Here is a 25,871-nt window from a genome sequence, read left to right as displayed (position 1 = left end):
CATTAAGGGAGATGAAGAGTAACAGCGCTCAATGGGTTACAGTGTCTGTATGTGTCAGGCACCACTTGAACCTGAGAAACCCACTCTTGTAAATCACAGATGGACCAAGGCGGTGATTGGCGTTGAGGAAACCGATTGAATTAGCTAAATTAGTTGACGGTCAATGCGCACACACACACACACACACACACACACACACACACACGCGTGCGCACGCGAGGGTTTTCAGACTTTGTCCAAGTGGCTCTCGGGATATCTTACGGAATAGCGATGCAGTGAGGTCAGATCATACTAAGGCATTTTGTACATTTCTCTCTCTCAATGTGTGGAATGACAGTCCCGATCTCTCCCTCGCTCTCATAAAACCCGCTTGGTCAAATCCTTCCCCTTATTCAGTAGACTTCATCAACACTATTGTTTGAAATTTCATAGCTGGATGACAGTGATTGCAAGAAGGCAATTCGATACGGAGAATCTACTGTTGAGTTGAACAAACATCTCCCAATTGTTATACGAGCAGCTGCCAACGCTGTATTCCGCCCAAGATTTCAATTTGTTTCCTGGCCCTCGAGTAGCCTTTGGCTTTTTGTAAATCTAGAAAGCCTTGTTTATTTGCTTATTGTGATGGCTTAGTCCTATCTCGTCATGGCACCCTCCCTATCACCTCATTAAAAACGGTCTTCTTTTTATTTTTTTGAGACCTTTGTTTTTCTCCACCGTAGCTCCACACTGTCAGAGACGGATCCCGAACCTCTCCCTCAAACTCGACCTCTCCCCGCAACACCAGGAGCGTGTGTGCTTAACGACCCAATCCCATTTGATCTTTGTTTCTTATTCTTTTTCTTTTGAAAAAAACAAACAAACAAAAAAAAAACCCCAAAAAACAAAAAACAAACTCGTAAATTCTCTGCCTTCTCCCCTCATCACGTCCGTCTAGCCAAGGACACGCTTGGAGGCTCATTACAGGGCCGTCTATCTCGTGTTCTCAGGTTACGCTGGTAGCAGACAGGGTTTTGTAGAATGGGGCTTAAGTGAGCCAGGGAATAGTTTGGCTTGGGACCCTGTGAGAACCTCCTCCAAAAGTACATTGAGTATTCTGTATGTGCATCGCGTGTACTGCCAGTACCTCAGAGGAGGACAGTGATTTTAAGTCCTGTAAACACTCATAAACAACATAAGACACATAAGAAGATAGATTCCCATTCGCACTATTTTTAACAACCGCCCTCTCTCGTCTGCACCCACGCAGGCGCGCACGCGCGCGCGCACGCACACGCACACACAGCATGTTGATAGGTTAATGTCTGACCCAAACCAGAGATGGTGAGATGCCGTGTCAGACACAAGCCTTTAACAGCTCCGAGGATCTCGGAGTCTGTTTTCCTGGGCTGACCTCCTGGTACAGTTGGACCAGAGCACATCATATTCCCAGCTATCAGCCAGTTGTTTGGCTCCAGGCTGGACGCTTAACTGCAAGCCACATGTGACACGATCCAATTTGTAACCAAAACAAAGATAGGAGGAGGCAAATCAAACGTGGGCCTTTTTGCTCAAAGCGCTCAGTCAATGAAAGGCAAATTGAAGTCGTTTCCTTTCTTCACATGAGAGCTTTCTGGCGTTACCAAACAGGCGATCATTCTCCCATGGAATCAGAGCCTGGCGCGCTCCACACTGGGTGACCTCCTCGATCACCTCTTTTCTCAGAAAACAAAAGGACCATTCTATATTAAGCAAGTTAGAACTCACGGTGCAAGATTCCGCTGTTTTCTGGACTACATTTAGGAGGAACGATAAACGGTCCACGCATCGCAGCACTTATTTTGGCAATTCCCGTCCGCACATCGGCACCAGTTGTGAATCATGGACTTTTCCAAGAGTCAAATGTCAATTACGATAGCGTTACATGCGGAGTTCAACAGCTGAGATGATGCAGAGAAGAAGGTGTTCCAGGTAATGTTAAGCCTGGCATACGACGGAGGACTTCCACTTGGATTTCGAGTCCCGGAAAAGATCTTTAGAGAATTATAAGGAGATGTCTGGTTGTAAGGGCGGTTGGGAGCACGCTCCTGTCACAGTCGCTTGATTTGAAATGGTCGGGAACGCTTGTGATCAGTCCCTGACTAGTCTGGGAATATCAGCTTTTAGTTTGCTAAGTCCATGTCTTCTCAGTGTCTAAGTCCTATAGTGAGCTAGAATCGCACGGCGCATGAGCACAGCCTGTGCTGAATCCCATAGCAGATGGGCACCAAAAGGGGTCTTTAAAATGTGCGACATCCGTCCGCCGTAAGTATTTTGGCGTAGCCCTGAGCGTCAAACCTAATGCAGCGCACCCTAGTACAGGAGAGGCAACGCCATCCACAAAAAGCCTCCGGCAGATTCTGGAGACGTGGGTCCAAATGTCAAGACGAGACTGTTTGCAACTTTCGGGTCCACTCACCCTCCTACATGACAAAGAGGGTTTCAAATTTCGCCTCGTTCGTGGCATCGCACGACGCTAATTAAAACAAAACAAAACAAAAAAAAAAAAGTCGAACTGCTCGAATAAACCGCGGCGCTCATCCACATGTTATGCACGCAGCAGCGCTGCTTGTTTACGGGTAGCAGTGTTGGCGCTTCATTAACATGGACGTGTCTTCGGTCGAGACCGCCCACATACACCGAGAAGCACCTGAAACATTTACATTTTACATTTGGTCATTCAGCAGACGCTTTTATCCAAAGCGACATGCAAGGCAGAAAAACGTTCAAGCTACATTGCGACAGGGATTAGTGTAACAACAACATTAGTGTAACAATAAATACTGCAAGGTGGTGCTTAGTAAGGTTTCCATACGTTTCCATGATGTACAATTATAGGAAATATGATTATTATTATTATTATTATTATTATTATTATTATTGCTGTCAGACAGAAGAGACATAAATAACCTTGCCTCGCTTTGCTCACAAAAACGCCTTGAGTAACTGGATCCACTTAAAAAAAAAAATAAAAAATTAAAAAAAAAAAAAAAAATGAACTTAGCATAATCAAGGCATGCATTTGAGTTGGGAACGGTATTTTACACGTCTAACGAAGCGAGGCATTTGTTTAAAGTTGATTAAATAAAATCATTAAAAATAAATTAAAAAAATTCTAAACGGGGCTCGACAGAGACACACGAACGAGCGTGGAAACGAAGGCGTCGCACGCGCCCGACGTACGTCATCACGTCTGAAGTTCAGCTTGAGGACAGCGCGGGACAGCCCCCCCCCAGCCCCCCCACCCCCTCCACCCTCCACCCTCCACTCTCCACCCCTCAAAAAAAAAATATTAAATAAAATAAATAAAAAAAGGGGGAAAAAAAATCCATAAATGGAATGTACCTCAACGGGATCCGGGAACGGGAAGCCTTCGGGTGGAGAGCCGAGCTGTCATGTCGGAGAAGTGTTTTTATTTTTGCTGTGGAAACATGGTGAACTCTCTCTCTCTCTCTCTCTCCCTCCGCCCCCCCCCCACCACCCCAGCTCCGCGTGGGGCGTGCAGCTCCCCACCCACCCATCAGGGACCGTCCGCTGCTGCCGCGCTTCGACGCTTTAAAGTGGCGATCCATCACACCCGCTGCCGCGGGGCGGGCTGCACTACAAGTCCCAGCATGCCATGCGAAACCGCTCCTTTCTCGCCCCCCCCCCCCCCCCCCCCCTCCCCCGAATACACAACACAAACACTATTTCTATCGGCATCGACTGTGCAGTTGAAATACTAATATTAATCTTGTGGAATAATAATGCGAGGTCAATTTAACGAGACCACGCTGCATTCATGGCTCAAAAAAATAAAAATGTTTTAACCTTGAAAATTTTAAGAACGTTTCCATAATATCCGCATCAAGTAGAATCATTGTTCTTTGTTACTGGTGCGCTCCACTTTCTTCCATTCTTTATAGCATGTGGAGCTTATGTAGGGTCGCAAACTGTCCTGTGTTAGCCGGGACGTCCCCTATATTGGGCAAAATTGGTTCGTCCCATACGGGAGCTCCCTTGTTCCGTATGTTGACCGCTATCCTACTCAATAGCAGATCATGTACTGATCACGTCACAGGTGAGATCACCTGTCAATCACGAGGGATGTGCATGAGGGGGCCTGATGCAGGATGTGCATCCTGCAAAAAAAAAAAAAAAATGTATTTGGTAATGTCTTTTCGGTTTGTGTTTTTCGGTTGCGGTGGCGTGTGCAAATATGGATCTTCTTCTTCTTTCGGCTGCTCCCATTAGGGGTCGCCACAGCGCATCATCTGCCTCCAATACCTTCTGTTCTGCGCATCTTCCTCCCTTACACCAACCAGCCGCATGTCCTCCCTCACCACATCCATAAACCTTCTCTTTGGCCTTCCTCTTTTCCTCTTGCCTGGCAGCTCCATCCTCAGCCTCCTTCTCCCAATGTAACTCTCATCTCTCCTACACACGTGTGCAAACCATCTAAATCTCGCCTCTCTCACTTTTTCACCAAACTGTTCAACCTGAGCTGTCCCTCTAATGTACTCATTCTTAATCCTGTCCATCCTTGTCACTCCCAATAAAAATCTCAACATCCTCAACTCTGCCACCTCCAGTTCAGCCACCTGCCTTTTTGTCAGTGCCACCACCTCTAAACCGTACAACATGGCTGGTCTCACTACCGTCCTGTAGACCTTCCCCTTCTCTCTTGCTGGAACCCTTCTGTCACAGATCACTCCGGACACTCTTCTCCACCCACTCCACCCTGCCTGTACTCTCGTCTTCACTTCTCCCCTGCACTCTGCTGCTTTGGATGGTCGACCCCAAGTACTTGAACTCATCCGCCTTCTCCACCTCCACTCCTTGCATTCTCAGCTTTTTGCCGCCCTCCCTCCCATTCAGGCACATGTATTCTGTCTTACTCCTGCTGACTTTCATTCCTCTTCTCTCTAATGCATGCCTCCACTTCTCCAGGCTCTCCTCAACCTGCTCCCTACTCTCGCTACAGATCACAATGTCATCTGCGAACATTATCGTCAACGGAGACTCCTTCCTGATTTCATCTGTTAACCTGTCCATCACCATTGCAAACAAGAAAGGGCTCAGAGCTGATCCTTGATGCAATCCCACCCCCACTTTAAATTCCTTCGTCACACCTACTGCACACATAACTACTATCTGACTGCCATCATACATATCCTGTACCACTCTTACGTACTTCTCTGCCAACCCCGACTTCCTCATGCAATACCACACTTCCTCTCTCGCACCCTATCATACGCTTTCTCTAAATCAACAAAGACGCAGTGCAACTCCCTCTGGCCTTCCCTGTACCTTCCATCAGCATTCTTAAAGCAAACATTGCATCTGTAGTATTCTTGCCTGGCATGAAACCATACTGCTGCTCGCTGATCTCCACCTCTCCTCTTAACCTAGCCTCCACTACCCTTTCCCATAGCTTCATGCTGTAGCTGATCAACTTTATTCCCCTGTAGTTACTACAGCTCTGCACGTCTTCCTTATTCTTGAAGATGGGTACCAGTACACTTCTTCTCCACTCCTCCAGCGTCCTCTCCCTTTTAAGGATGGTGTTAAACAGTCTCGTTTGGAACTTTTGCCACTGCCATCTCACCTAAACATTTCTATGCTTCCCCAGGGATGTCATCTGGGCCAACTGCCTTTCTTCATCTTCTTTAATGCTCTTCTCATCTCATCCTTGCTAATTTGCTGCACTTCTTGATCCACTATCCCCACATCATCCACTCTTCTCTCTCTCTCATTTTCTTCATTCATCAACTCCTCAAAGTACTCCTTCCACCTTCTCAACACACTCTCTTCACTAGTCAGCACATTCCCATCGTTATCCTTCATCACCCTAACCTGCTGTACATCCTTCCCAGCTTGGTCCCTTTGTCTTGCCAATCGGTACAAGTCCTTTTCTCCTTCCTTACTGTCCAACCTCTCATATAACTCGTCGTATGCCTTTTCCTTTGCCTTTGCCACTTCTCTGCCTTGCGCCGCATCAGCTTGTACTCCTGTCTACTTTCCTCATCTCTCTGACCATCCCGTTTCTTCCTTGCCAGCCTCTTCTGCTCTATGCTCTCCTGTACTTCCTCATTCCACCACCAAGAGTCCTTGTTTTCCTTCCTCTTCCCGCATGATACACCGAGTACCTTCTTGGCCGTCTCCCTCACCACTTCTGCAGTTGTTTCCCAGTCATCTGGTAACCGTTCATTCCCACCTATCTCCTGCCTTACCTCTTCCTTAAACTGCATGCAACACTCCTCCTTTTTCAACTTCCACCATTTTATCTTTGGCTCTTCTCTCACTCTCTTCCTCTTCTTGGCCTCCAGAGTCATCCTACAGACCACCATCTGATGCTGCTTAGCAACACACTCCTCGACCACTACTTTGCAGTCACTAATCTCTTTCAGATTGCACCTCCGGCATAAGATGTGGTCCACCTGTATGCACCTTCCTCCACTCTTGTATGTTACCCTGTGTTCCTTCCTCTTCTTGAAATATGTATTCACAACAGCCAATTCTATCCTTTTGGCGAAGTCCACCATCATCTGTCCTTCCACATTCCTCTCTTTTACACCATACCTACCCATCACCTTCTCGTCACCTATGTCTCTGATCCATGCCAAACATGACCATTGAGATCTGCTCCAACGACCACTCTCTCCCCCTTGGGGACGCTCTCCACCACTACATCCAACTCAATAAAGATTTCTTCTTTCTCTTCCATCCGCACCCAACTTGGGGAGCATATGCACTGACCACATTCGTTATCACCACATCAATTTCCAGCTTCATGCTCATCACTCTGTCCGACACTCTCGTCACCTCCAAAGCACTCTTGACATATTCTTCCTTCAAGACTATCCCTACCCCATTTCTCCTGCCATCCACTCCATGGTAGAACAGTTTGTACCCGGCTCCAATACTCCTGGCCTTACTCCCCTTCCACCTGGTCTCTTGTACACAAAGCACATCTACCTTCCTTCTCTCCATCATGTCAGCCAGCTCTCTCTCTTTCCCTTCATAGTGCCAACATTCAAAGTTCCTACTCTCAACTCTACTCTCCTACCCTTCTTCCTCTCCTGCTGTCTCCGGACACGCCTTCCCCCTCTTCTTCTTCTTCTTCAGCCAACAGTAGCACAATTTCCACTGGCACCCTGTTGGCTAACGGCACCAGTGGCGGTTGTTGTTAACCCGGGCCTCGACCGATCCGGTATGGAAATCAGATTTTTTGTCCGCATATTTGATTTGGCATGGTTTTTACGCCGGATGCCCTTCCTGACGCAACCCTCTCTATTCATCCGGGTTTGGGACCGGCACTGGTGATACACTGGCTTGGGCACCCTCAGTGGCTAGTTTAATGTGCAGATATGGATAAACAGGGAAAAAAAATAAAAGACAGCTGCTGTCGGCAGCAACAACAAACAATGGGAATCAAAAAAAGATGTGGGTTAGGCACATCAGCGGTGACTCCAAGAAAGCCTTCTGTACTTTATGCCGTCGGGAATTCTCAACCGGCCATGGAGGTGAGAATGACTGAACTGAGCATGCGTCGGCAAAAATGCACAAGGAGGCCACACTAGCTCAAGGTGCAAGCAATATCAGTGCATTCTTCATGACATCGACCGCGGAAAATGACAGAATCGCGGCAAGTGACGCCTCGTACGTGTACCATAGTGTTAAACACGGACCCAGCTACGACAGCACCGGCTGTCTTGTGAAGCTCCGCGGTGCTTTGTTTCGTGACTCAAAGGTTGTGAAGAAGATGCACTCGGGGAAGAACGAAAGCTGAGATGATCACAAAGGATGTTTTGGGGCCAAAGACTGTGCGGGACGTTTTGGATGATCTGTCCCTGACCAAGGCAGTGTACTTCTCAGTTGCCACCGATGCCTCAAACAACAAAAATAAAAAAATGTTTCCAGTGTGCAGAGGTATTTATATATATATATATATATATATATATATATATATATATATATATATATATATATATATATTATATTTCTCTGTGTCTGATGGAGTGCAGTCCAAGTTACTTGACTCTTATGAAGACAGTGATGAAACTGCAAATGGCGTACCTCAAGCTCTGCTGAATCTGTCTGGAAACGCATGAACTGGACACGAGACACATGACAGCCGACGCAGCAGGTAATGCCAACGTCAACTTTGGAAAACACCACTCAGTTTACCAGTTATTGGGCAGTGCCAACAATCGCGTTCTGAAAGCGGATCGCCCAGTTCACTTAGCTCATAACACCTGCAGGCACACCTGCGATCAGCTGTCAGGGGATATTGAGTCAGTTGTTTCAACGATCTAAGGCCACTTCTCAGTAACTGCTTCCTGAGGAGATGACCCATGTGCGCCTTCTGCCTTTGCTGACATTGGGTGGCGCGAAACCGCGTCGTGGTCGCACACGAAGGCTCTTTCTTCATCCAGCTGTCGATCGTCCCCTGCGAACCTGGCCCGCTCTTACTTTGTGCTTCAGCTCCCGTGAGGAGGCCTGTCACACAACTTGGAGTGTGTTTTTGACCAACTCGTAAAAAAAAAAAAAAAAGCTGGAGGAAACAGAGCTCCGCATAACAGATGTTTAGGAGGAAGTGCGAAAGTTCCAGATAAAGATGCTTCAGCGGAAACAGGACACCACTTTGTTGGATAACAGACCGAGCAGCTGATGGACCAACAAATGTCAGAACGAAGGTCCAAGCAGCAACAGGACTTTGTGAAGTTCTATGGCTCATCATTGCCCACATTGACGAGTGATTCGATTTTTCGCCAGAAAATGTAATGGTAACACCGAAACCGACCGGCCTCAATAAGGAGCTGTCCTTCACTCCCCTGGAGCAAGTGGTGGGTGTCCTCAAAATGACAGACTGGACCAACAGTCCGCATTAACCAACTCTATGAAGAGTTTTTGTCCTAGCCGGGAGGAAAGACAGGAAGACAGACATGATACCACAAAATTCACCAGTGAGGAGTGGGTGGCGGTTTTCCAAAACACAGGGGAAGCAAACCTGATCAACATGTTCAGGACTGCATCGTTAATCCTCAGTGTGCCAGGCTCAAATGCCTTTGGAGAGAGGAGTTTCTCTCTGGTGACCATTAAATGGTCGGACTCAAGAAACAGATGCGGCGCAGAGCTGATCAAAAATGAACTTAAAATATCTGTGAACTGTGACTTGTCATGTAAAGACTTCTCTCTGGCTGTGCAAAAGGACAAAGGACTGTTTGAATCAGTCAAGAGCAGCGAGTAAAAAAAAAAAAAAAAAAAAATCCATGGAAAAAGTAGACTTGGTGAGTCATGCCCCTCTTTTGCATTTGAATTCCTTCTTTTTTTTTTGTTTTTATGCTGAAAAGGTTTAAACAGTTATTTCTTTAATCATTTATTTTGAGGTTTATTCACACAAGCTCACATAATGATACAGTCTGAGTAAAGCTAAAGACTACATGGAATATACATATATACCGTGTCACAGTTCACCGCACAAAAGGTTTTTGTCTTGTATTTGGTATTGAGAGAGCTGGAAACCCTAAGCTTATGTATCATATAGCCGTCATTAATACCCAAGGTAAACGATGGAAACACTTTGCAAAACCATCCAAATGTCACTTGGTGGCAAATCTAAACATACACGGATCAGCCACAACATTAAAACCACTGACAGGTGAAGTTGAGTAACATTGATCATCTTGTTCCAATGGCTCCTGTCAAGAGGTGGGATCTATGAAGCAGCAAGTGAACAGTCAGTTCTTGAAGTTGATGTGTTGGAAGCAGGTTAAATGGTCAAGCGTAAGGATCTGAGAGACTTTGACGAGGACCACATTGTGATGGCTAGACGACTGGGTCAGAGCATCTGCAAAACGGCAGGTCTTGTGGGGTGTTCCCGGTATGCAGTGGTTAGTACCTACCAAAAGTGGTCCAAGGACGGACAACCGGTGAATCGGCGACAGGGTCATGGGCCCGTCTGGTCCGATCCCACAGAAGAGCTACTGGAGCACAAATTGCAGTGCATCACAGCTTGCTGCGTATGGGGCTGTGTAGCCACAGACTGGTCAGAGTGTCCATGCTGACCGCTGTCCATTGGTGAAAGCGCCTACAATGGGCATGTGAGCATCAGAACTGGAGCATGGAGCATTGAAGAAGGTGGCCTGGTCTGATGACTCACATTTTCTTCTACATCATGTGGATGGACGGGGTGAGGGTCTGATCCGATGGAGCATCTGTGGGATGTGCTGGAACAACAAGCCTCGATCCAAAGAGACCCCACCTCACAACTTCCAGGACTTAAAGGATCTGTTGCTAACGTCTTGGTGCCAGATACCACAGGACACCTTCAGAGGTCTTGTGGAGTCCATGCCTCCACGGGTCAGAGCTGTTTTGGCGGCATGAGGGGGAGCTACATAATATTAGTTATTAGTGGTGGATTTAATGTTGTGGCTGATCGGTGTATGTCCTATATGCCTGTTACTTTTTTCAGGGGACAGATGTATTGATACAATTATTCTTTTTAGAAATCTGGGGCTGTAGGCAATACAATAAAGATGTGATTTTAAATGAGAATTTTTTTTCTTAACAAATCAAAAGAAAGAATTGCGAGCAAGTCATTTTTTTTTTTTCTCAGTAAATCACAACTCTCTATTCCCAGATCTTAGTGCTGACCAAATCGACATTTCCATCCGTTCGAGAGGTCTGCTTTTCATATACAAAACAATTTGTTGCCTCATTAACATGGGGACTTTAAAGTATATTAATAATATTGTATAAACAATAATATCAATGCATTGAAATATTCATAAAATGGGAGGTTAAAGATGACCGGGCGTGGACAAGTCGTTTTGACATCTTTTCATGTTTTATTGAGGCCTGGCTAAGGTCCAGTTAAATACATTTCTAAAGATGTTGTTTTTGGACACGGAGCCTCCAAAAGTCCTCAATTCCAGCACTTGTCACTGTTTAATGGTGTATGAAACAACAGTCGTGCTGCTCAGCTTCCCAGACTTTGGCAGGGTAGTTGTTGATGTCCCCGGCACTCAGCATCCTATTCACAGCAGACCCCCATGACACAATAATTACGATAGAAAACACAAAGCTAATCCACTCATCGGAGCAAACACATTCGCGCTGCGCCAAGGCTCCTTCCTGTAGTAGACCCCACATGCAGCGGCAAGAATCTCCCCAATATTTAGCGTGTTGGGGGTAAACAAAACATGTGGAGGAAACTGACTTAGGTGTGTATCTTGCAAACCGGGACACCCTCCTTCCTGTTGCAATCTGACTGCTGGCCAGACTCACGCTCGCCCCGGGGAATGAAACAAAAAACAAAAAAAAACATCTTTTCCAAAGATAACAATAGCTGATTCATGGACCTGGAGCCCTTTTGCACTGTTGCATTGTAAACATTTTAGTGTTATGTCCACTGATCTTTACACATCCCGAGGTAGCTCTCCAAGTGTATGACAACATGCATCAGAGGGAGTTCTAAACAAAGTGCATGAAGAACAGCCTTAAGAGCGCTCAGTCGGTGCTCACTAGGCGAGGCAAGTTTATTTGTAGAGCACATTTCCTACACAAGGGTAATTCAAAATGCTTTACATAAGGCATGCAGACGTTATATGAATGCCAAGATGGATACAAGTAAAGAGATAAAAAGAGATGCTAAAGACAGTGAAGTGCAGTTTAAAGCAAACAGAGTAAAACCTGGCAGGGCTCAAACCCACACCCACTTTGGTCGTTAGGACTCAAACCCAACCAAAACAGACAAAAAGACATAGATGGAAGAGCTCAAACAGAGGAGGGCAAACAGGGTTTTCCATTTTCCATCACGCCACCACCTCTCCTACACACACACACACGTCTCCTACGTTGTTGAGTGGATACACAAAGAATAAGCTTTTCCTTGGCAGCTGCAAATGCAGCACTGCACTGTCAGTGCTGCAATAAAAACAACCTGTGATTTGAGAAAGTCCTCCAAACAATTTAATCAGACCAGTTATCATTTTTGATTTAGCGAGGTTATCGCGGAGGCAGTCCGAGAGGGCCCGTTGCTATGGCAACTATTCAAATACATGGACGGCACCCAGAGTTGTAAAAGTGGAGAGCTCAGGCCATCGCAAGCAGGGGCATGTTTGCTTTCGTTTGAGTGAGAAGAAGATATCGCAGCGCAAGATTAATTGGAGGGGTCGTGATACAAACTGTCCACAACATTTGAACTCTGCTGAAATGCCAAAAGTGTGTGATAAGGACCCCGAATCGTAATCTTAAGTTTGGAATTTTCATTCCGAGCACGGCATCTGACCAGACACCTCGGCCCAGTGTCCAAATCCCCCCATCCTTCATGTGGGATCGGGGGAGTCGGCAGAGAAGAGGGGACTATATAAGGCGTCCAAATGGAGAGCGCCAATGAGAGGAAACAAGGGAAGCACCGCGCGGCCCATCCCAAACTCTTGTTTTCTCAAGTTCAATTCCTTGACTGGTTCCTGCCGCCACTCCAAAATATACTATTACATCATGCAGAGTGTGGGAAACGTCTCAGCAGAGCACTCCACACGGTCGCGCTTATCTGTTGGTCTCCGTCTCCGGAGATAGCCGACGCGACGTCACTTACTCACCCCCCCCCCCCCCCCCCCCCCCCACCCCACACACACACGTGAAATAATCTCTCGTGTTAGTCGAAGGAACGCAACCCCGCGACGGCACCTCGCTGTTAGTATTTTAAGAGTTTCTAATGCATTAAAAAAAAAAGTGAATGTGTAATAAATGCGATGCATTTCCTTCTAGGTTCTGTGTACAGTGGTCGGAACCCACGGTTCTAAGAAGACGAGCCTTTATTTTTTATTTTTTCAAGTTTCACTTCAATAACAACATTGGCTGAAAAGTAAACAAGAGCTCAAAAGCCAGCCCTGTCATTTCAAAACCATCTTAAAAATACCCCCTTTAACTTCGACGACCGTTCTGGTAGATAAAAGCGATATTTGTCTTTGGCATCTGAAGCCACTTTTACTGACCAGTGTTTTATGACAAAAACAGGGCAAAAAGAAATGTAGACACCGGGACATACTAAAGTGAGAGAATAGAAACACACATTTTGGATGACCACAAAATATTTTTATTCACATGAACATGTTTCTTTAACAGAGACGGAGCCGAGGTTAAAAAAACAAAAAAAAAAAAAACAAACAAAGAGAAACCTTTTTCATCGTGTATTTTACAAGAAACCTGCAGCGTCTGCAACTGTCTCCTCTTGTCCGCTATGTGATAATCTACCTCCGAAAAAAAATGTCAGCATGTTACAATTAGATAAATCAAACAAAGAGACAGAGTTATGCGGCAAAGCCAATATGAAAACCAGCTGATAAAAGTGAAGGCAGGGTTTAAGACGAGGGAGCGGGTGAATCAGCACAAAGGGAAACCGGATTGATCTCGACCCAAATTAGCCGTCCTCAGCTACATCTCCCTTTCGTCGCAGTCGAATGTGACAACACACGGCTGGAGACGGAGCACAGTACGAGTACAGTGCTGCTTTTCCTGTGCAAGTTGAAATGAAGGGTTGTGCAAAACCCTTGAGGGGAGCGGGGGCATGAGTGCTAGCCAAGCAGCTTAGCTCCTAATAACTACTATTTTCCAAAGTTTATGTAAACAAGGGCATGTGCTGATGAATTGGTGGGGTGATGCTCTGCATCAGTAGCATCTTCTGTGGGAGGGGTGTAATCCCACTGTGTATACTACAGTGGGCGAGGCCCCTGACGGCAGGGAAAACGCCGGAAAACTCCGCGGTGAAATCCTGGCCTTTTCTTCCGAGGGCCCGGCGAACATTCCGCCGGTGCCACAGTTGGCGTGCGAGGCCTGGAGAAGTTTAAGTGGGGCCGCGAGTGGTTTCCTGGATGCCCCGCGCGGAGGATTTATAGTTATCTTGTCTTAAAAGATGAAACAGCTCTCCACTTTGTTTAATAACCAACTGTACGCGCTACTCATGTGTTGACCTCTAGTGTTGTGTTCTCGCTGGTAAAGCCTCGCTCCGGGCAGGATTAGCAAGTCTCTCAGGTAGCGACGGAGCTGACGATCTGGACCACCTCGCCGTTCTCCCCCTGGATGGCTCCTTGGATGGCCTCCTTCACCTCCATTTCCCCCTGCAGGCCCGGGGCCAGCTCTGTTGCCTAGTTTGCATGGGAGAGAGGGCAGACGATAAGTGAAGGGAGATGGCAGAGATAGTCGTCTCTGTGGGTCAAACGGAGGAAGGAAGGAGTCACTTGGTAAAACCCTCGGAAGACATGGGGCTGCTGACTCATTCCCTGCAGGACGACCACGGGGAGTGACTCACTCCTTCCTCCAAATACGTGCCAAAGCTTCCCTCAAACGCACCTGCAATTTTTAATCCTCGACAACAGCACTGTCTGTCGTGCAGCTGCACCGCAGCAGCGCTCACCCTGCAGCATCGTCAGGTTGTGCTGATATGGTACACCCATTAGCAGTGAAATGGCAAAGTATGGCTTACATGGGCTCGGGGTTTTAAACAAAGCATTGAAAACATTGGCCATGCTGAACTGAAACTTCCTTTTTCCAATCAGGAATGCTGCTGGATAATGGATTACTTGCCCTGGGTGTATTATTTTTGGCAAAAATCGTTCCACGGACTGCTGGAGCATTATGTAAGGGACGCGTATCAGCACTCTGCTCTGCCAGAGCTGACCTGGGTCTGAACCATCACATGGCAAAACTCTGCCATAAGGTACGGAATCCCCGCAGGAGAAAGCAGTCCTTCCTGTACAAAAATATTGTCAAGACTGTTGTAGGCTCATCTCATCTAATTTGTGCAATGGAAACTATTGAAAAAAGAAAAAAAAGAAAAATTGCTTGGAAACAGATGAGAGCAAGTCTCTGAATTGAAGTGTTACATTCAGAGACTTGCTCTCATCTGCTTCCAAGCAAATTTCAAAAGGAGGGAAAAACAACCTAACCTTCCTCTGACCTTCACACATCGCGACAACGACAAACTACGAGAACAAAGCACAACAGTGTTTGGTGCCTTTTGCAGCAGGTGGGCCAGGTCGCACCTGAGAGCTTCTACATCGTCTTTTGAGACTTCTTTAACTAAATGTCTTATTTCTACATACATACATCTTTTGTAACTATCACAGTAACTGGGTTGAAGCCTCATGAAGTTCTGCTTTTTCAAAAGCTTCAGTTGGATTTTACCATGAAGTTTCGGATTACTAAAGTCTTAACACGTTGTCTCCTTCTGCGAATCCTTATTCTCCAACGTAAACCCAATCGTCACAGAACAGCAACATGATGATTGATCAGACACAGTTTACTTTTAAACCTTTCCCACTGCACCAAAAAACACGGCGACACCCGATCCCAAAGATCCGATTCCTTTTTCAAGTTTTACAGTTTTATGTCATTGTTTGTTTAAGTTGCTGTGGCCTCTAATGTTTTATTCCCCATCACACTGGAACCATGACACGGCCCTTTTCCGACGTGTACATGACTTTGAACGTGATGCAGCAGAAAAAAAAACCCCAAAGTTCTCCTGGCAATGGGAAAGTTGTCAATGGCCTATTTTTTTGAAAAACCCGGGTCCACCCGCTAATTTCGGTGTGAAAACAGTATTTGTTGATATCTGTCGAATGTACTTGTAAACTCATATGTTGGGGGGGAAATATCAGCTCTTTGTCAACATGAAGCCAATTGAAAGAAAGCAGTCCGGAAAACAAACAAAGTTTGATTTCTTGCCGGCTGAGATGAAACAAAGTGCAGACCTTGAAATACAACTCACAATCGCACAGGCTCATAAAATCAGGAATAAACAGCAGACCGTTAGGGGGCTGATTGTGTGGCCTGTGCCAAAGGATATCATCAATAAAGGAAGTCTCAACTCCACCCATTTTCCCAGGGGTTTGGAACTCATTACCTAGACAACAACCCAACAACAACAAAGACAGTTCAGCAAATTGTCAGGGCAAAAACCTTAAAAACAGCTGTGCAATGTTGGGGAGTGACTGGGCTGAAAAACTGGCTCTTCAAGTGTCTTCCACCGAAACATTTATGATTAATCACATTACACACGTGTCTCGGGAGATCCGCTTCGCAATAGGTCTTGTATTTTATAAACAGCCTTAAAACGTTTGAGCAGCCATGCTGTTTTAGATCCTCTCTGTTTACAGTGTCAATGAAAGAGAGGAATGCCTTTGCTGCCACTGGGAATGGACGGTGCTCATAACGGCATGCAAACTTGACTTGTGGGGGTAAAGTGAGCATTAAATAAGGAAAATGGAAACTAAGGAGAGCAGAACAATGGAAAAGTGCCGCCCTGTGACATTCCCAACGGAGCCAGTCTGCCCACTTCAAAACCCTGCTGATGTGGGTATTTTATTTGACAGATGGCTCTGGTTCGGCCAACTCTGCAACTGAAAGATTTTAAGATAATGTGGAAGTTATAGCATCTCTTATTCTGAGGCCCTGGCTGTCTATCTTATATTGCATGGTTACCGTTTAGACAAAACACCCGAGGCTTTTTTGCTTCATAAGTAATATTATTAGGAACAAAATAGCTCAATGAATCGTACTTGTAAGTAAATCCAACCAAATTGCAGATCTCACTATCTAATTTTACATCCAATATGACAGTAGTTATAATAAAATATTTCACATGAACATGAACTGTCTCATTATGGGGTTGGACAGCCTATCATAGCATTAAAGAATGTGTCTGCACTGGCAACCACAAGACTCTGGCTGCTCATTTGTGGAAAGTGAATATGATACTAATCTCTCAAACATGGTGTCCCTGTTAGTTTTACACAGAGTGATCTAGTCCAGTACAAACAAGCCCACCACAGTACTGGACCCTCTTTTACCTAGCTCATCGGGAGCAGTAAGGGGTCTTGGTCAGGGACACTTTGGCAAGCTACCAGGAGGAGCCAGGGATTGAACCAGCAACCCTCTGATTACCAGACAATCTGCCATACCACTGCGACCCGATAAAAGACAATATACACACATACAACACATACTCCCATTTAAGGATTCTAATCAGAACTTAGTATAAATGTGCTCATGTTCTGGTAACTTTGTGTGATTATTCACTGAGGCACCAGCAACTTTCATGACTTCCCACAGCTTTTACACAGGGGAAGTACTGATGTAAATATTTAATGTTGCTCGGCACCCAAATTCATTAGTCTAATTCTTAGCCCAGACTACTCCAGCCTTCTTCATAAGTTCTCAGTAAACCAGCATACTAAATGCATCAGTGAGGAAATGATTACTGATGTCCTGCAGATAAAAGAGAGGAGGGAAGGGGAGGTGGGGAGCTGAGCTATTTATTATGGTTAGTTTAAAAAACAAACGCATGTGAAGTGTGATTGGTTTGGATTAGTACTAGGATCTGTTTTGCCTGAAAGAGTTTTGTTACATGCCGGGATTTCGACATTCTTCCTGAACACAAACTATTTACACGTGTCTGTGTGCACATCTGTTGGAAAAAAATTTTAAACAGTGTTTGCGTGTGTGTCCATATACCTGTACGGCAGCAGCGTGGTCACCTACAGGGGCGAGTTGGACATATTGCACCTGGATGTCAGGAGGGAGCGTGGTACCTTCCACTGCCGTGGCCCCTCCGTCAGCTGATGCCACTGCAATAAGCTGAGCTCCACGCAACACCTGAACAACAGAAGGAAGCAGAGGAGGAGAATGGATGGCGGGAAATAATACAAATAATCGGTAGCACATTGAGATAGTTTTACCATACATTTTTTGCATCATGTTGTATACATTATTTGTTGTTGTGATTCTGGGTGCAGGGGACGCTGAGAGAAGACTAAAGTGATACATATGACTACATGTTGGAGATTTTTTAAACCAAGTTTATATTTAGCTTGCTTCCCATTTGGAATCCGTTGCCAACCAGTCTTTATATTTTGGATTGGCAAGCCTGGCGTTGGAGAACTTGCATTTTCCCATTATGGCTGTTGATTGGCCTCTGTTTGATAATCGTGGTCCTTAACGAACTCCAGGGGAGTAGAAATGGTGGCCAATTAAAATCAGAGCAAACAAAAGCCTCATTTATGTCCTAAGTGGCATGTTTGTTATTTTACTGATCACAGCCACCAGTCTGTCCAAGTACAGTGTCTCTCTCACACACAGTTATTTGTGGCAGAAAAAAAATATCCCACACTTGTATCGAAGCGACATGTAAACACTTCTTCCTCCTTTCGCGCCATTGCTCTCTGTGTTTATACATCAAGTGGGACAGGAACTTTATGGTCCATTCAACTCAATTATATTTTTATGAGCTTTGTTTTCCTGAGTTGAATAACGTGATACGCTAGTTAAATTAGGTTCTATTTGGTTTCATTCATCATATGGTTTCATTTCACGATATATATATATATATATATATATATAAGCGCGCACGCACGCACGCACGAACGAACGAACGAACGAACGAACGAACGAGAGGGAGAGAGAGAGAGAGAGAGAGAGAGAGAGAGAGAGAGAGAGAGAGAGAGAGGATGTATGTTTGTTGTACCACGCTTTGGAGATGCCGTTTCCTTTCTTACCAATTCAGGGGGTAAGAAAGTGAGGAAGAAGAAAATGCAGAGGCTAAAATGAGGGAGAGAAAGATGAAGAGAGAGGACTAATGCTGCAGGGAAAAGCACCTTCAGCGAACAAATCTTCAGTTTTTTTTTTTGTTTTTTTTATTTCATCCTAGCGCCTCTGAGGTCATCATTTTGGCAGCTGTACACTGACTAATGTGTGTCCTGTTTGTTCCAGAAACTTCGCTCCGCTAAAAGGTCTCGCACCTTTGGCCTGTTTCATTTGATTTATCCTGTTCCAACACACAAAGCAAAATTCCCATAGGTTGTGGAGGGCTTTGCTATAGATTGGCTACAACCACAAATGCAAATCATTATGTGTAGAACTACACACACGTGCACAAGCTCTGTGACTTGTAGAGCACGGCTTACTAATTAGATAGCGCCAATCCAATGTGCCAACACACATACAAACTAATATATAATCATACTGTCAAACGGAAATGCACAGAGACAATTGGAGGGAAATAGTCACTTAGACCTGGTTACCGTGTGAACTTGCGTTATTCATCCACAGAGTGGTCGCAGACCATTCTGGTAAATGTGGTGTAAGGCTCCACATTTCAACTTTTGGTGCTTCGAGTTTCTCACAGGGGCTTTCGTGGTTTTAAAACTGTCCATGCATACAGTGAGTTACAACATGCTCCCATTCATCTTTCTTCCCAGATTCATGGCGTGCCTGACTGTTTATTCTCCTTATAAATATGTTGTCTGTCTCTTTGTGCATCTCTTTACAGGCTTCTTCTGCCATGCGACGTGGGGTCCGAGTCTCCGGCTCCACATTCAGCAACAGCACGTTCTCCCATGGCCCTGGATGGAATAGGGACGTGCTCGGTCGACATTTCACAATTTGAGGAAGAATAAGCAAGTCTGCAGAAAAACCTCAAGCCTCAACAACAGATGATGTTTGTTGCCCCCCCCAACTATTCCACAAACCTTATGTACCCCTCTCCCAACAAAAAAAAACCCCCATTTGATTCAACTTTTCCTTTGAAGCTATGTGACTCAGCGAAGAACCCTTTGAGTGCAGTTAACCACCCTAGTCCCCGTCGGCCTTCTCATTTACACTTTGACACTCTGCCAGTTTCACCACAAAGTCAGCCTCCTCTTCACCATAACGCACCAGGCTCAGTTGGTCTGATGGAAGCTATTAGTACAGGATGCCTCCCTGACTCACCCGATCACATAACCAGAACATATCGAGCACAGACAAAGAATGACAGTCTGCATGACCTCTATAAAAACACGCAATTAATCAGGACACTAGGCACACTGATTAAAAGGCGGTGATGAATAATCTGCCAGCAAAAGCGTGTAAACACAGTTCAGATATGTACTCCATCCCATACCAGTAAGCAATCCATGACGATTTTGTAGCCAGCGCTCAGCTTACTGAGGCCAGTCAGAACTGAGACAGATGCACAGCTGCCCAAGAGCTTTCTCACCAAAGGCATCCAAAGATACATCCTCTGCTTTGGATCTCTGTGAGCCCATTTAGTCTTACACCGGGCTTGCACCAATTGTCTATGTGTGAGTCTGTGTGTATTTTATTTGCAATCATGATCCACTTCACGATGTAACTGGTACTTGGAAAAGTGTGATTAGTGGGGTTTGAGGACCAGCACGGTTCGTCCCACAGACCGTAAACATGTGTCTTAGCCAACCAGATCCGCTCTCTTCTTTTAAGAGCTGCTTTGCATTCTCAGCTGTGTCGAGTAGCCCATAGCGGCACATCAAGGCATTTCTAGAGTTGGAATGCTGTTTGAAATATCTGCAGCGATTACACAGTAACGAGCAAGGACAACTCGTCTCCCGATCGGTGCCTGACAATGACATGTATGGACTGGTTATTCTTCTTTCAAGAGACATAGGTCCACAGAGGTGCTTCTGGAAGATCAAATGTATAGTTGCACTGATGGAGAGAGTGCATAGTTCCTGCCTCTAAATTGCAAGTGATCATGTCGGTTCTGTCCTCACTAATGCAAAAAAAAAAAAAAAAAAAGAATAATAATACAATCATGAAAAAAAGTAGTGAAAGGCCACACTTTAAGTTAATCATGCTTTCATATTTCTTAAGCACCCCTATAGCACCGAGTAGCAGCACTGTAGCTCCTCAATTGCATACAAGCAAAACAATGGAAGACCAAGACAAATAAACAGAATACATGAAAAGCAGGAGTTCAAGTGAGGTAATAACGTTTCTCAACCTGGAGATGAAGACCCATCAACACACATGCTGTACAGTTTACACTTTCAACTTGGCAAACCTAACGATTATTTTCGAATTGTTTAACTGTGTGTCAACAAAGAGCTGGGATGACCCCGTTAAATATAGCCTTAATATATTTGCTTTGACATCATGAGCTCAATATGTCAGAAAAGAGCCAATAAGTCAATAATAAGTGCATTAGTTATTGGTAACCTCTGGCTTTTAGGGAATAGGGCCTGTAAATAATCTGCGCTGGCTGGCTGGCAATCTTTATGTCGGAGGGTAACAGGGCAAAATAGACAATCTGGATTAAAGGTCTGTTATAGAAAACAGCACTTCAGCCCCTTGACACTGAGAACACTGGACAATCAAGAGCATCTTAAATTCTCTGCAGAGCTTGCTAGTTGCTATGGCCTTCTGGGGGAAAAAAGTAAATGAAAGAAAGAAATAAATCTTTTGTGAATGCTATGCTTTCAGCAATAATGGATCCAGTATCATGAAGAAACGCAGCAATAGAGTGAGAGAGACAGACAGACAGACAGACAGAGAAAGTGAGAGACAGATAGATATGTAAAAAACATTTGGTGTTACCTGATTGAAACATAATAACCAACTCTATATAAGTAATTTGTTGGACATTATTGGGTGAAAGCATTCTTATTCAAATTTACAAGACCAATTGAGACATTTCTGACCTAGAATGGAAACTAAAGAATGTGTTCTTCAATACAAAGAAGGTCAACAGACTGCCCGAATCTTGGGCAACAATTACAGGTGCAGATATTATCACATTTTGTTTTTGCAAAAAATGATTTCTTGTTATTTTTTTCTCTCCCTCTCTGAGCATTTTATTTCAACTTCTGCTTCATATGAAACCAATTAAAATGAAAAACCTTCAGTTATTAAAAAAACTGGCTCTGGATAGCTATCTCATGGAATTCTTATGTGATGTAGCCCCTCTGAATGATTTTGTGCAGATTATCAGAATCCATTTAGATCAAAAGCAGCTTTATTCACACGTCTACAAACAAGGTACAGCCTGGCGTCATTTCCCAGGCTCAAACACCGTCTCCTGAATCCAGCTGCGCATACAGTATGACTATGCCATTCGTCACCTGCCTATTGTGTCTGTGTGTACAGATCTTTCATAAAATTTGGAGTGTTTACTTCACTGTCTCCACTGGGATCCCTCATAATATACCATCTATTTCCACACAAAACGTATTTTTCTACATATCTTCTAACAAGAAAGAAAAAGAGCAACAACAATGTGGATTGGATCCCAACAGAATACCTCTTCTTTCCAGATCTTCAAAAGAAGACACAAAAATACTAAAAAGCAGGGAAATTTAAAAAAAAAAAAGTTTTTAAAAAGGAAACATTTGGAGTCTAGGGTGACTGGAACTTCCTTCGTGCGTTGCAGCCGTCAACAACATCTGCATCTGCGGCCCTCCTGGGCCCTTGACAGATGTCCAGGCTGAACCACTCGCACAGAGAGGAAGGGGACCTTACTAGAACCTGCCTTATAGAGCCTCATAGACATTACCTTCTATAGAGTTCGAGGGACAAGCAGCACAACAGCCAGACATCCGTGTCGCATTAGAGTCAGCACCTTCCACAAGTACTTTGTTGATTTCACCTAAGTATATTCTCTTTTCAGCACATGCCTTGCTCAAAATGATTCACAACGATTTCCAGGGGGGAACAGATGTTTGAAATAATTCAGATATTCAAGCCAACTAGAAGATAGCTGAGCAAATGAGGTATGATTGCACTTTGATATTATTGATTACGTGGTGGTTAATGATGGCTTACATATGTATATAAAAACAAATAATAATCAGCTGCTCAGGAACTGTGGTGCTCCTAAACCACCCGTTGCTTCCCGACCCCACCCACACCATCACGCTTTTCCTGCACCACAACACAACACCTGCATTCAATCAAACCCTCCCTTGCATCCCTGCACCGCAACTCCCACCAGCAGACTTTGAGTCAGATTCGCAGCTTTATAGGGGTTTTATGACAAAACCAACTTGGCTTGAATTATGATCCGGGACCAGCAAATCAAAAGGGGACTTTTGACAAAAATAACAGTCGTAATTTAGAGTTAGGCTCTGAAAAATGAAACCAAAAAGCTTTGACTAGAAAATCTCTCTGTTCCTTAGTAAAATCTAAGCTTGGACTGCTTATTGACATTTTAACAATGTCAATAAATTTCCTTATTTCATATGATGATTTTATAATGCTTCTAATTATCCCATTTGATTCAAGGGAGCAAGTGAAAATGAACAGATTGTAAAACATCCAAATGCAAAACAATATCTTGAAAAGTTGGCTTTAGTATAAATAATTTCTCCTTGAAAGTTAAAAAAAAAAAAAAAAAAAAAAAGGCAACTTGGTTCAACATAAAACTTGCTTGTAAGACATATAAAGCAGGTAATAGAATTTGAGCCAAGTTTTGTTTTCATAAAAAGAAGAACATCCGGACTGAATCTGAAAATAACTCTTTATAAGATAGATATCTCTGGAGTGCATCTGAGCCTTCAAACCAATCCCCTGCACAGAAAGAGGACTCCACAGGTCGCAGTCAAACCTTCATCCAACACTGCTGATGCACTGTGGCCAACAGCGCAAACAGTCCAAACTTTATTCTCACGTCTGCTATTAAAGACATCTGTCATCTGACATCACTATGCAGTTCTTTAGAGTTTCCAAGTCATTAAGGCATTAAAGTACATCTGTCAGATTCTATCAGTTTTACAATTGCTTATACAATTGCCAGCAACCGTTATAAAAAATGGAAACAAAACACATTATTTGGAGAGAAACAAACTCTTCCAATGTCCATATCTGCCTCGTCTCTTCTCGCTGGCAACAGCCCCTGTAAAACCTGGGGGAATGGATTGAGATAGATGGCGAGATCCACGACTGACTGTGTGCACCTGGTCCAAAAGAGAGAAATTCCCTCTGGGGATAAAGTATCACATTATATACACTATTCTCTCTGCCCTTGTCAGGATCCTCCTCGCAGTGAAGCAGTGATGGAGTGCAGTCTGGGAGAGGTGGTGCTGCTGCAGAGCTGCACTGCCGGTTGAGTCACAGCGACATCTGGCCCTTTTTCATCCCATAGCCAATTACCCAGAAAGACATCACAGTACCAACGCCTGTCCTGGCCTGAGATAGTATGTCTCACAAACACACACACGCACACACACCTCATTAAAGATGGGATTCCCTTACCTCTGACCCCTTTATCTGTCTGCTGTGATGCCACTGGGACACAAGGCAGACCCCGGGGCTTTTTAAAGAGATTTAATTCCCACTCTACTTACATACATTCCACAAACACTAGACGTTGGTCATAAAACATCTTGTTTGTCTCTTTTTCCAAGTGCAGCTCTCACTCCCTCATTTGTATCCTCTCTTTCGCCATCTGACTTGCACACCACCAACTAGACTTTTGTGCAGAAGAACACACAAATTTGTCAGTGTAGGGCTGCAATAATTATTACCTCAGAGGCACAAGGATGAAATAAAAAAAAAATCTCTCTCTCTCTCTCCCCCCCCCCCCCCCAGTGTGTTCCGTGACCCAGTTCCCACACTGATCCAGAACGACACAGACAGAGGCTTTCACAGATGCAATGCAACATCTGCTGACAGGAAGAAAATATTGAGGCTTGACCAGGAGGGTGCGGACTGGGAAAGGAAAGGATGAGCCAAATGAGAAGTGCATCAGAGCTTCAGCATGCCGAGCCTCCTGACAGTCACTTTCTACAGCCCCCAACGGGCAGCAGGCTGGTCCAGCGTCAGTCAATGAGGAAGGCTTGGATGACACACTCAGTAAAATGACTGATGTGATGTGCTGGATTTTGGATAGACATAGCAGAGAGAACATTATGAAATTAACAAGATAGTGGGTAGATAGTGTATTACTGACCAATGCACTGGGGTTTTTTTTCCACTCATTGTTTTTTTGAAATCTCTTTCTCACATTTGTTTTTGTTTTGTTAAAGGAATGCAAAACATCCCTTGAAGGCAGTCTTTACTGTTGGCTACTATCCACTATCGGCATCTTTCTGGTGTTTTCCCCTCCTCAACGGTCCCTCCTTTCATATTAAAATGTCCCATTTGGTCTGCATCACTATAGTGTTAGCTCATAACTGAGAAGGGCTTTTCGATAAGAGGCTACGCTGATGTCAAGAAACAGTAGAGACTAGTTATTTTTATAGTTTCATAGGTCTGATTGGTCTCTCTCCCATCAACCCCTGGTTGCTTTGGGTTTGTTTTTTTATTGTTAATTAGGAGTACTTCAATGTAGGGTGGGGGTTGCACGCTCATACAACGTGATGTAATGCAACAAATGTGGTCTCCCTGTGACAGAAGTGCAGGAAGTATTATTTACAAGTTAAGTATTGACACAAAACATCTAGTTCTTACTAAATTAAGACCCATAGCAATGCGGCACAGGACAGTGGGGACAAACAGGTTTGTATGGAACGGGACAGTCCAGTCTTAAGTTGTATTTAAAAATTTAGTTTGATACAGGTAGCAAACAAATAAAAATAAATAGAACAACAATAAAAAAAACAGGAAAACCGGCACAGGAGTCAGGAACTGGTGCGGCTGTCACGCTAAACAACGTTCTGTCTTATGATCGGGATTCTTGCAGTCACGGGAAAGGATTATTTATTTGCTTATTTATTATATTCTTCATCACTAAAAAAAATAATAATAATAAAAGCACAATTTAAATAAGAAATACATGAAAAACCTAGAGTCTGTCTCATTGGCTCTAGCTCGCTGCATCACTTCTGACTCGAGCCGAACATGACCAGATATTAAACATGCTTGATATTTCGCCGGTGTTTGCGAGCACTCGGCGAGCGCTGGGATTGTGTTGTGAGCAGTTCATACCACACGCTTGTCGCTCACGGGAAGGCGCTATGATTTTCCGCCGATCTGAGGCTTTGCTCGACAATCTCCAAAAAACCTGTCAGCGAGTGGAAAAACTGGCCAGAATCACGCAATCGGAACTCGGCAGAACTGGAGGATAGCCTCTCCCCGCC

The 25,871-nt window shown here is 44.6% G+C and overlaps 1 protein-coding gene across 1 annotated transcript in view; it reads right to left on the bottom strand.

Annotated features, from left to right (window-relative positions):
* Positions 1-13,092: 13,092 nt before the first annotated feature.
* Positions 13,093-25,871, bottom strand: part of banp (BTG3 associated nuclear protein) — a 39,167-nt gene continuing 26,388 nt past the window's right edge. Inside the window, exons 12-13 of the mRNA XM_080002720.1 lie at positions 17,518-17,658; positions 13,093-14,150 (exon numbers count right to left, since the gene is read on the bottom strand). Of these exons, the coding sequence (XP_079858846.1) occupies positions 14,034-14,150; positions 17,518-17,658 (258 nt within the window). The 3' untranslated portion in view covers positions 13,093-14,033. The remainder of the gene's footprint in view (positions 14,151-17,517; positions 17,659-25,871) is intronic.

The sequence above is a fragment of the Zeus faber genome, assembly GCF_960531495.2.
Source record: "Zeus faber genome assembly, chromosome: 6".
NCBI classification, from domain to species: domain Eukaryota; kingdom Metazoa; phylum Chordata; class Actinopteri; order Zeiformes; family Zeidae; genus Zeus; species Zeus faber.
Note: the sequence above shows the minus strand (reverse complement) of the source record. Positions and strands in the feature narration are given on the sequence as shown.